This window comes from Chinchilla lanigera, unplaced genomic scaffold, assembly GCF_000276665.1.
Source record: "Chinchilla lanigera isolate Chin_1 unplaced genomic scaffold, ChiLan1.0 scaffold00022, whole genome shotgun sequence".
NCBI classification, from domain to species: domain Eukaryota; kingdom Metazoa; phylum Chordata; class Mammalia; order Rodentia; family Chinchillidae; genus Chinchilla; species Chinchilla lanigera.
The window spans coordinates 26,972,497-26,985,531 of NW_004955423.1; the positions used below are offsets into that span (position 1 = coordinate 26,972,497).

At 38.8% G+C, this 13,035-nt stretch overlaps 1 protein-coding gene across 8 annotated transcripts in view; it reads right to left on the minus strand.

Moving 5' to 3' along the window:
- The window catches only part of Atg4c (autophagy related 4C, cysteine peptidase), a 179,444-nt gene that overhangs the window by 158,632 nt on the left and 7,777 nt on the right, over positions 1-13,035 (minus strand). For 7 of the 8 annotated variants that reach the window (XR_001234058.1, XM_013514382.1, XM_013514380.1 and 4 more), the window contains exons 2-4: positions 4,890-4,969; positions 4,156-4,293; positions 352-435 (exon numbers count right to left, since the gene is read on the minus strand). Coding sequence is in view for 7 of the 8 variants with exons in the window: in XM_013514382.1 (XP_013369836.1) it covers positions 352-435; positions 4,156-4,231 (160 nt within the window). In the remaining variant the exon portion in view is untranslated. Of the gene's footprint in view, positions 1-351; positions 436-3,815; positions 3,905-4,155; positions 4,294-4,889; positions 4,970-13,035 lie in introns of those variants that run through there. The other variant, XM_013514381.1, reaches the window with a different exon arrangement.

A 13,035-nucleotide genomic window follows, 5' to 3' on the forward strand; every position in this document is an offset into this window, starting at 1 on the left:
TAACCATTGATAATTTCCTACCATTTTGTCTGTAATTCGCTAAGTCCCCCCTATTATTATGTTATCCTTCTTTTATTCTTTAAAATAAAAAAAAGATAAAAATATTTACTTAGTACTCATACTGAAAGTTGAGTAGTTCAAAAATATGAAGACTATAACAGAAGATCTTATCCTGCAGAAGCTCAGAGAAACCAAAACATATGATATGGTAATATATTATGTGTTACATGAAATAAAAGTACCTAAGAAAAATATGGGAAAAATAGATGACTGTGAAAATAACACAATAAAAACAGCTTAACAATGAATGTATTCAAAGATTTTTAAATGCTTCACATATTTAGCACTTACCTTCATATTTAAAGTGGTAACATTTTCCAAGCAACAATACAGGGGAATTTCTACTAAAATATGTCTTTGTTTTCAACACCCAACCTAAACGAACAGAGAAAAGCAGGTTTGTTATTAAAGGATTAAGAGGCTAGCAGTATTTGTTACAACTTAATTTCAACCTATTAATTATCTTTTATGGGTGTGCATTTTTAAGAGTTGCAAAATATCTGGACAATGAATTAAAAATACAAGTTCTTTATGCTACCTTCAAATAACGTCTTTTCATCATATTCCATTCACTTAAAAAACATGAGAATGAAGATATTTTTCATTTTAATTAACTCTGACAAGTCAGTGTTCTTATGGTACAAAAATGAAAATGTACAAATTCTGCTTTAGTTTCCCTAAATTGTTTAAAAATCAAAAATAAGGCTTTAAAGATGGCAATAAGACAAAGAGTAAAGAAATAATGAGCTTGAAGAGCAGAAAGGTCTAGAAGAATGATCTGCTTATTAATTTTTTAAAGAGGAAGCCAAATTTATATTCATCATATGGTCATGCAAAAAAGGAGAGCAGAAAGCAAAACAAAAAAGACATTTCAAGAAAGCACAGGCCAGTGCTGTCGTATCTTAAATGCTACCCCATGGGTAGGGCCATCATCATCACATCATCACGCTCACTTTAGTGAAAATAACCCTAAATTAGGCACACTGTACTCAGAGAAGAGCTAAACTGGAGACAAGGAAGGATAAGTTTGAATCCTAGTTTCCAAATTTAACTAGATGTATGATTTGAACATGCCACTAAATTTGTCCTCCAATTTATCAAAAACAAAACAAAAAAAATGCCAAGTTTGGATCTTCCGTGTCTCCCACAGGGCCATGTGCTTACGGATTGGTTCCCAGTGTATGGCACTGCTGAGTAGTGAGCCCTTCAGAAGACCACGCGTCATGGAAGGCAGTTAGGCCACCAGGGCCCCTCGGGGACACTGGGACCTTAGCCTCCTCTCCTCTGTCTCGGGACCCGGCTACCACGAGGGGAACAGCCTGCACATGTGCCCCGTCCAGTGACGCTCTGCCTCACCTTAGAGCCAGAGCGATGGCACAGCTGACCATGCACTAAAATCTCTGAAACCACGAGCCACAATACACCCTTACTCCCTTTAAGCTGACTCTCAGACAGGTCAGACAGAAATCCCACACAGACCACACCCGCCTCAGAGAGGTGTGAGGGTAACTACCAGGCACTGCAAAGCCCAGCCCACAGTGGGCACTCGGTCAGCACCACTCCTTCCTACCTCACTTCCTTGACACAGACAATGAGGAAGGAAGGTACAAAAGACATTTCCGAGTGAGTTTCACCAGTAAAAACAGAAGACACTAAAACCACTGAAGTAAATTTAAAAAGAAATAAATAGAAAGACATCCACGTCCATCAATAGGATGGCTTAATATTGTTAAAATGGCAATATTCTTGAAATCGATCTATAGATTCAGTCAGGTCCCTATCAAAATCCCAGCTGAATTTCTTACAGAAACTGACAGAATGATCATAAAATTCTTACTAAAATATGAACGATCCAGAATAATCAAAAACAAAGCTGAAAGACTCACTTTCCAATTTCATACTTTCCTACAAAGCTACAGTAACTGTGACAGTGTAGTACAGGCATAAAGATAAACACAGAGCTAAATGGAATAGAATTCAGAGCTCACAAATAAATCCACACATCTAAGGTCAGTTGATTTTAGACAGATGGTTCAAGACCATTTAGTGGAGAAACAAAAATTTTCAACAAATGATGCTAAGAAAACTAGATAGCAACACAGAATAAAGTTGGACTCCTACTTCATTCCATATGCAATATTAAAAATTAACTCAAAATAGATCAAAAATCTAAATGTAAGAGCTACAACAAAACTCTCATAAGGAAACATACACACAAATTTTCATCATCTTGATTTAAATAAGAGTTTCTTTACTATGATAACAAAAGCCAAGCAACAAAAGACAAGATAGATAAACCAGACTTCACCGAAATTAAAAAGTTCTACATTCCAATGGTCACTCTCATCAAAGTGACATAATGACTGAAAAATGGGAGCAAATATCTGCAAATCACATATTTGCTAATGGATTAGTATCTAGAATATATAAAGAACACTTACAACTCAATTTTTTTAAAAGACAACTGAATTACAAAATAGGCCAAGGGTCTGAATAGACATTTCTCCGAAGACAGTATACAACTACACAGTAAGGTCATTAAAAGAGGCTAATCATAACCAGTCATCAGCAAAATGCAAATCAAACCCACAGTGAGTGTTCACTTCACATCCACTGGAGTGGATCATAACGGCAAATAATAAGTGTTGGGGAGAATGTGGATGAACTCAAATCCCCAATGTTGCTGAAGGGAACATAAAATGATACAGCCACTCTAGAACAGTTGGTAGTTCATCAAAAGTTAAACTTATGATCCAACAATCCCACTGCTGCAATAAACCCAATGTACAAAGACTTAAAAAGATACATTCACACAAAAACTTGTACACAAATGTTCATAGCAACATTATTCATAACAGCCAAAACCAGAAATGACTCAAAAATACATCAAATGATAAAAGGTAAACAAAATATAGTAGTCACACAATGAATTCAGTCATATGAACAAATGAAGAACTGAAACACATATGCTATTAATACAGATAAACTTTGAAAACACTATGCTGACAACAGCCAAACACAAAAGGTCACAAACTGTCAGTCCCATTTATATGACATGTCCGGGACAGTGAAATCCACAGAAACAAAGGAGGCTGAAGAAAGGAATGGTGCTAACAGGTACAAAGTGGCTTTTGGGGATGATAAAAATGCTCCAGAATGAGTGATGATTCTAAAAACCACTAGGTCATACATCTTTTTTAATTGGGGCCGAGGGTGTAGCTCAGTGGAACCGTATACGCTAAGCATGCATGAGGTCCTGGGTTCAAACCCCTGCACCACAAAAAGTAAATAAATAAAAACTGTGCACTTTAAAAAGGTACACTGTATATTGATGTGCAATACATCTCACTGTAAGAAAAAAAATGATGTTCAAACTCTTCAAGCTGCAATGTCATGCTACTGCCAAGTTACAACTGTCCATCCAGCCATCGGGCTATCACTGCCAGTGGACCAGCAGGCAAATGTCAATTATGTTTTACAAGAATTTGCATTATCTGAAGCTCTTTGTGAATTTCATTCTCATTCCTGCTCTAGGGAATGAACCTCTTCCTGTTGGAACTAATTCTGCCTGAACACTTCTCTATCCTTGAGGGATAGATATCCACCATCTCCAACAATCCTACTAGATTTGCCTGTTTAGATTTTGTTTGCCAGAGTAATGAGGCCAAAAAATAAAGGCTTGCGGGTACACGGAGGAGAACTGTACACCACTTGTTTTTGTGCTCAGAGGTCAATTCTGCTGACTGCTTGCTCACCCATGAGGATGCCTGGAACTGAACGTGAAGAACTAGAGTATCATCACCTGAATAAATTCTATCTGCTCCAGGATGTTGAAAAAATTAGGTAAGCCAGCAGCATACCAATACACTCTGTCAAGTTAAGGAGAAAAAGAGAATCACACAGTATATTTGAGTTTCTAAGCAATGTTCATCATGATACTCTCTTCAGGAAACTCTTATCTACATTCCTTACAAAAATATTCCACGTTAGATACAGTATTTCATTCATTCTCAAGTCATCGTCAGTGTAGGGAAGATGAGTCAGATCTTCAAATACTTCCCTGGATTTATGTAACTCTTGCATCGTGACACTCACTGTACTTCATGTTGTTCCAAGCGGAGATGAACTTGGTTTTTAGCTTGTCAACTTCATCTGTTCCCGTGGCTTCCATATTCAAACTCTAAGAAGCCATCACTTGATTGCATTCTTCTGTAGTTTAATCTTCTGTACTGACTTTAAATTAAAGAAAAATAAGTTACATATTACATGGTGCCAGACTGATAGTTACTTAAATGATTAAATACAATTTGAAGTGAAAATGAGCCGACCAATTTCACATTTTAAAGTCAGAAGATTCACAGAATATGATTATATTTTAACCATAGAAAACATGCAATGCCAAATATGTAACATGTTACTATCTCGCTACACCAGGCCATAATCTCCCCGGTCACTCACAGGGGACACAGCACACGGCACAGCTCCCACTCACACGAACAGCCCAGGCCGGGGAGGCAGCTCAGCAGCACAGCGCCTGCCTGGCAACTGCAGAGCCTTGAGTTCGATTCTCAGCACACAAATTTAAACAAGAACAGCCACAGCTGCTTTATTTTAATTAGAGAAAGTGATTTTAGATCTTATTTAAAATGTTCACTGTCTTCACAATGGAGATTTCCACTTACATTAAGTCACTACTTCCATATATAGCCTAATGGTTTTATTTTACTTTTAAATTATGGCATTTCCTACATTTCCTTCCTATCTCAACACTAAAGCATTTTTTAAAACACAGAATTGGCTTAAATTTATAACAGAAAATGTTTTCTTACTTTAAAATATGATTAAATGTAGCTCGTAAGTGTGTGCTTCATAACTTCAGTTGAGGAAAAATTGAGACATGTGCCATAATCTGAAAAAGGAACAAATTATAACTGAAAATGCTCATGCTCATTTGCAATAATTCACGTAGTTTACTTTTTAAGAATGCTGCACAGAACATTAGCCTTACAGAGTTATAAATACATACTCAGAAAACTGATACATTCATTTCTCTTAAGAACAGGCATTCTGTTTTATAATTTGTATTAAAAGCTATTATACCTTACAGTTCAAGGGCGAGAGAAAAACATGATCTACTGGAAGAATCTGGAAAAGCCAATGTGTCTGGAGCACAGAGGGTCCGAAAGAGACAAAGCTCCAGTTATACAGGAGGGCTGCAGCACACAGCCTTGTAAGCCAGGATGAGAATTTTGTTCTAAGAGCAGCAAAATTCAAACAGTCTGTGGGTTTGGTTTTTTATAGCAGCAAGGAGTTCTCACAGGGCCTGTGGTCTTCTCTACCGCAGCACTTATCATGCTACTGTGGTCTGTAATTACTTGTGTCTTCCCTGTCTCTTACACTAGGCATTAAATAGTTTTGAGCATCCTCAAGTTCTGCCTGCCATGCATCTCAAAAAAATTCATTAAATGAAAAAGTGAACTGGTAAATTAATAAAATATGGATACCGTATATTGCTAGCGGCACTCTCACCAGAATGAGAATTTTTTAAACTGACAACTAAAATAAAGAAACTGAAAGAAAATGTTTCTTCAAAAAAACTGTATACATATTTAGCAAAATCTGGAGAAGCAAGAAATAGTTTATAAAACATGTAAATGACATACAGCGCATCTGCACGTCGGCTTATGAGTCCACTACAAATGTCTGCGCAAAGTCTGCCAAAGCGGGGACACTACGTAGACCCTGAAGCCTGAGTACCGAGTGCACAAGTGAGGGAGGGTCCGAAAGAAGTACACCATGTCAGCATCTCCCTGTGCCGCTGCTTCCACATCACAACCGTCCACGTTTTCCAAATATTACCCAAAGAACACAGGTTTTTCTGTTTTTTAGAATTTAAAAAGCTTATTTTTTAAAACCCACCAACGTTGAATCTTCTAAGTCCAAAAGTTTTAAGAGAATGCATTTATTTTCTTCCTAAATCAGAAAAAGTAGGCCACAGGGAAGACTGGTTCCAACAGCTCCCAGGCCAGAGGCCAGCGACACCCTGGCCAGTCCCCAGTGGAAAGAAGGGGTCACCCCACGCTGGAGAGGGGCAGGCAAGGACAGCAGCCGACCAGGCGTTCCCCGGCCAAGTCTGCACCTGAGAGAATCGTTCCTAGACAAACCAACACGCAGCGAGTGAGACCGATACCCTGACCGCAAGGAGTCCAAAGTGGCCAAGAGTGCTGAGTTCTTCCCTTACTGTTATTTTTAGCTAAAATTCCTGGTACTTAGACTATTTACTCAGAATAACTCTGTCCCCAGATATGACACATTTGAAATGTTTTTGGACCATATCCTTAAAAGAGTACTTTTAATGGCACTGTTATAAAAAGTAATGAGACTAAAACTATTACAGGATCAAACCAAAGATAAGTTGTTACTCATTTAATAATTCAGTATAGTTACTTTTCATATGACTAAATTGAATTCCATTCTTTCATAAAGATTGAAACCCACTTTATAACAAAAAATTTAAATGACTGTTTCTAAAACTAGAGCAGAGATTATTTCGAAAGGTGATCCCTTGAACCATGTTGGAAAGTATTATAAATTGAGACACTTCATAAAGGAATAACCAAAAATTCCTAATGAGATTTGCCTTACTGCATATTAAAACTCATTATAAGACTATAGTAATTAAACTTTAGTACTATTTAAATTTATTAGTCTTATTAGCACAAGACGACACCGAATAAAACATAATAGGGAATACAGACATAAACCCAAGCATATTTGAAGATTTAGTACCTGATATGATGTTTCACATCAGCGAGGAAAAAATGGCTAATTTCATAAATTTTAAAAGGGTACACCAGCCAGTTTACAAATAAAGGTTCATGACTACCTCACACACTATGGATTTAAGATGAATCCAAAGTGCAAATGCAGCACCGCAGCACATGTGTGCATAGTACAAGGAAAGACAGCAAAATTATCTCAACAATCTTGGCACAGCACAGTATGTAAAATCAGAAAGAAAAACATAACCATATAAAAATTAAAACACCAGGGGCTGGGGATTTAGCTCAGCGGCAAAGTGCCTGCCTGGCAATCGCAAGGTCGTGAGTTTGGTTCCCGGTACCAGAGAAAAACCAAAAAAAAAAAAAAAAATTAAAACACCTGCAGCGGAAAAAGAAAAACAGCATGAACAAGGTTGAGTTACAATCCAACTAACAGGACAAAAATTCAATGCTTACTGCATATCCAAAAGGTTAAAGCCACTACTATACAAAATATCCATCTTGTTAAAAGAGAGTTCTCTAAGAAACAAAATATCTAATTTTATTTTCTTCGCAGTTCTCTTTATTATTTAAATTGTTCACATAAGCCTCTTTCCAAATACCAAAATTATTCAGAAATAAATTACTCAAAGGGGGTGTAGTGGCACACATCTGTAACCCCAGCACTCTAGGGGGCTGGGGCAGGAGGATTCAAAGTTCAAGGCCACTGGGCAATTTAGTGAGACCCGTCTCAAAATTTTAAAAAAGTGCACAGTTTTTTTAACTGCTGACCCGTTTTTTATTTTTGGCTTTTACGGTGAAGAACTCTATTCTTGTAGTTCTCAAATACATCAGTTTCAGTCATGTGAAAACTTCACTTCCTTAATTTGATTCTCCTTAATTCTCCAGGGCATTTGTGACTAAATAAAATTACTTAAAGGAATCTTTTGTTAATTCACGATTTTTGTTTCACCTTAAAGTAGGTGTGGCAAGATTTAGAAAGAAGAAAAAGAATAAATTACCATTCAGTCCATTTAATACTTTCTTTCCATCTGTGTGAGATGAGCCAAGGAAAAGCAAAACAAACGAGCAAGAGCAGCAGAAAGGAGGAAGCCACGGAGAACGGTAAGGGTGAGCACCGTCTTAGGCGAGAGCCCTGACATCTCCACCCACAGCTCCCATTCCAAAAACTCCCAGGGTTTTAAAACTAAAGGTAAAGTGAGTCAACATTCATTATCTGAAGACAGGCACAGTCCCAGCTCAGCGGAGACGAAGCCCAGGAGCTGGAGCCCGGCCTGGGCACCCTGGCGAGACCCTATCTCAAAAACAAGACAAACACAAAAAAAACGTCGGTCCACAAAGCGCAAGTGCTGATGGAGCCATTACCCAGTATCTTTCAACTCCTCTAGGAACAACGCACAACCTGGTTGGACAGACCCATGGTCAAAGCTGACAGCCCCGAAATTCTTATTTATCCTAGTGTCATAAGCCTCAATCTGGAAACGCATCAAAATAATGTTTTCCACAATTTCTAGATCACTTTTTTACTTTCATTTCTTAAAACTTTAGGGAAACTTTTTAAAGAAAATCTTTTTAAATCTTTTTTCATTAAAAAGAATCTTCATTAAATCTGTTTGCAAACAGACTTTTTTTACTAATGCATATTCCAACAAATCTTACCATCTACCTCCTCTGCATTTCTGTTCACTGTTTACATTCTGACACGTCCCTCTCTAACTACAGAGAAAACTCCATACAATTCGACCTCAGTGAACAGAGACTGAGCAACGAGACGAGGCTTCCCCTACACTGCGTACTGATGATGGAACAGCAGAGTGGGGACTGGAGAGAGTCCTTGTGAAAAGCAAATCAACACTTGATGGGAAAATAAGCTGACACCCAAAGCCACTGCTCCAACCCAAACTATGCTTTACGATGGTTGATAAAATATATACAAGAAGTTTAAGGCACTCGCTCAAGTCAACGGACTGGTGAAAGTAATCACTTTTCCCATCTGACCACAGGTACATTTACCCACTGGGGATTTAAAGCTAGCCAAAAGTTCCTGACAGCACTTAGGGACCGACTGTACAGAATACAGCTAAGTCACACTGGACAGTGGGTTAAAAACATATACGCTTCGGGATCTGTATACACTTGGACATCTTCCTGAAATGGTATTCTGCAGCAATACAGATACTGATTTAGAATTTTTGATACGTTTTTAGTCATTCCATAAAATAACTGAGGGTCTACTCTAAGTTTTTCTTCTGTTAGAATCCTTTCTACCCATTTATACTTTTAGTAACAAGTGTCAATAGCTTATCAGCTATCATCTTTGCTTTTAACTTCTTTTCATTTCAGTTTTTCATTTATAGAAACATCAATAATATGTCCATTCCAATCCTTCTTCTCCTATACCTGAAAATCTTTTATCTTCATTACACTGAACCTGTACTCTAAAACCTGTTCAGGTTAAAAGTTCTCTCAAATAGATGCCTGTGGACCCAGAATACTTAGCAAAAAAAGAGGAAGGGGTAAGGGCAAATAGAAGGAAGGGTAGAGGAGAGGGGGACATAAGCATCCTGCGTTATGTTTCTGTACCAACTCCCCACTACAGATGTTAATCTTAATGCATCACAAACATGTAGTAATGAACAGGAGGAGGAGGGACAGGAAAAGGGGGAGGAGGAAGAAGAGAAGGAAAAGGAAAAGAAGAAACAGGAAGAGGAGGAGGAAGAAGAGGAAGAGGAGGAAGAAGAAGAGGAGGAGGAAGAAAACAGGAGAAAAGGAAGAAGAGGAAGAAGAGGAGAACAAGAGGATGAAGAAGCAACGAAGGAGAAAGGGGTGGGTAGGAGGAGAGGGCAGGAGGGGAAGGAGAAGTAAGAATGATGTGATGTGTATATGTACCAGTTCCCCAAGACGACTGTAGTTATTACGTACTCCAAGTATATGCTGGTAAGTACGTACTTACGTTGATAGAGATGTAGACAGGTATGTTACCCTTTTAGAGCTGGGTCAGGCAAGGTAGACGGCAGTAAGAGAACAACATGATATGAACAGAGCACACACGTTCAGAGAAAGGTTTTAAATTGTTGATGCAACCAATAATATATTGCACTGGCTGGAGACAGGCTTCTCTTACGCCTTGATCTCCCTTCTATGAAGAACATAACACTTATCATAGTTTGATAAACAAATTTCAACTGTACCAGAATCTTAGTAACCTCTGATGAATCCAATGTAACTACAAATGTTTGAAGCATCCGTATTTTAAAATACAACTTTCCAAGATATTGAATGGGCAGTCTACATATAAGTCACATAAGTATTTAATCAACAAAATATAATCAACCCCTGTAAGGATTGAAGGGTGCCAGAACCTCAGGATTGTGACATTTTGACATTTTTGTTGTTGTTGTTGTTGTTTGCAGTACCGAGAATTGAACTCACGACCTTGCACTTGCCAGGCAGGCGCTGTGCCGCTGAGCTAAATCCCCAGTCCCACAGAACCTCAGGATTGAAAGGGAACTTACAAAGCATCAGTAAATAAGTACTCAGAGTAACAGTAGCTTTGAGCACTGCTCCTGTACAACGCCCACCAATGTATTAGAGGTCTCTCTTTAATCAGCACTGGTTGGGTGGAGAGGAGTAGTGGAAGAAAATGTGTGAATTTAAAGTGACTGAGAAACTGTTCATCCCAAGGAATCTGATCTGCTCTCTGGGTCAGAGGCACTGGCACTCACTGCTCATGGGGTTCAGTTACCCAGAGGTGGCTGTCGGTGAGGACACTGCCTGACGCACCCTCCCCGCGGCGCGCCCCAGGGTCTGACCACAGGCGCAGACAGGCACCTGGGACTCAGCGAGTATAGCATAAGCCAAAAATACAGCTGCATGTTTAGAACTGGTCGTGTGTGAACTGGAACTGTTCTAGAAAATCCACATTAACCACACGAAACTTGCTAATTTTAAACAACCATGCTTGGTGAAAAGATGTCACATGGAACCCAAGTTCTGTCCCCGGTAATTCCCACTAACAGCCTGCATATTCTCTCCCTCCCTTTGACAGCCCCACTGATGATGAGACATACACTGCCTAATCCACTCTCCTACAGTCTTTCCTTTTCCACCTTAAAGATCCCCAATTCTTTCGCCTAAGTCAGAAGACTGAGTGGTAATAAGGCCCTCAATTAGGGCAGTAAGTGGATTAGAAATGAGAAGACACAAACAATAAGGTGAAATGGTAGAACCAGCAATATCACACGAATGCATGAGTGTGTACTCGCTCGCATGCGAAAGAAGACTAAAGGGACCCTGAGCTTCCGGGTCTGGTGTCTATGGGGACAATGGTTCTCTCAATACAAACAGGGAAGCCAAGTGAAGAAGTCCAAGGTGAAAATTCAGTTTAAGACAGTGACTTTCAGGTTTGTAACAAGTAAATATGAGTAAGATCTTTCCCAAGTCCCATTTCATTACTTACTCTTGCCAAGAAAAAGGTGTGTCTGCATTGCTGAGGCAGGTCACCCAAACACAAAATACCTTACTTCACTTAGTATTATGGTCTCAAGATCGCACATTTCCCTGCAGGATAAATATTGTATGCCTTCTCTAATAGAAGAGACCCAAAAATATAAATAATGTAAAAAGCAACATAAAAGAGCCATGTTAGGAGACAGGGAGGGCGACTCTATACTACGGGGAGGGAACAGGGAAGGCCAGGGACAGAGGGGGGAGATGACGGGACACAGTGTGCACAGGGATCGGGCCCCAAGCCCAATGGAGTCACCACGGATGGCAAACAGACACTAATTAAAATTTTAAAAATAAGAACAAAGCTTAACATTTATTCATCAAGTATCTGAGTATCTACTCCTGCAAGGAACTGACGGAGACAGAGCGAGCCACGAAACTTAGTTCCTGCCCTCATTAGCCCTAACACAAAATCCAGCTAAAAATGGCTATATATCTCACAACAGGTACCAAATGCTATCAAGGGAAATGTCTCCCCCTTTCCAATGAGAAGATTAACACATGAATAAACTCAGGGTGCAACACAGTCACAACAGGTATTCTTCAAATACAAAGAACAAGGACACGCAAGGACAAATATTCCTACACTACAAACACTACTGAAAACACTAGATATATTACTTAGAAATGGGTTAAAGTATTCCCAACAGCTATGTCTACTGCTAAAGATTAATGCTTGAATTGTGTTGTCCGTCAGAAGAAGAGTATTGTTTAAGATGTTCACAAACACGATTGTTGTGGCTTGCAAATGGAGTTGGTGACGTCACTTTTCCTGTTCTTCCTAATTTTAAATAATGTTACAAATGGAAAACAAAGCCACAAGTTTACATCCTTGCAAAGTTAACACTGCACATTCTTCAGCTGATCTAACTGTTCTAAAGTTCCCTATACATATATATTATGATAAAGTTTTAAATTATGCCTACTTTAGTTTTACAGATAACTAATTTTACAAAGTCTATTAAAAAGTAGTTTAGTAAACCAGGCGTGATGGTACACACCTGTAATCCCAGAACTCAGGAAGCTGAGGCAGGAAGATCACTGCGAGTTCGAGACTAGCCTGGGCTACAAAGTGAACTTAAGGCCAGCCTGAACGCCATAGCGAGACCCTGTCTCAAAAAGACAAAAAAAAAAGTAGTTTAGTAAAACCTTAACTACATTTTAGGTTGATAACACAATCACACAGAAAAATAACTCAAATAATTCTGAACACCAACTGGTATTTAATGACATGCTTTTAGCAAGATAAAGTCTAAGGTCCTGAAATGACAAAGAAATCTTCACTTAGTGGATCTGTGATTGGAGGCAATAATGATCTAGTGACTTCAAAACTATTTCATGTGTGTAGAGGATTAGAGTAAGTATACTGACATGGTTGAGACTCTGAATTCTCCCTAAGGGAAAAAGGAGAGATTAACATGCTTCTGAGAAAGGTGAACGCTTTAGTGATTCTGAGTTGAAGGTATTCTGTGAATTATAAGAAGCATGCACGCATGTGCATATGTGTGCATGTATGTGTGTAGGTCTGTATTTAAAGAGCTTAGAAGCAAAGTTACCCAGTAGCAATGAGCATGTTTGAACTCCAGATACTGAATTCTAAGGTCAGTTCACACTAAAAAGCACCAGGACTCTACGATAAAACAGCTTGTTCCTGGGCTAGAGCAGCGAAGGTACCTGGTGAGTA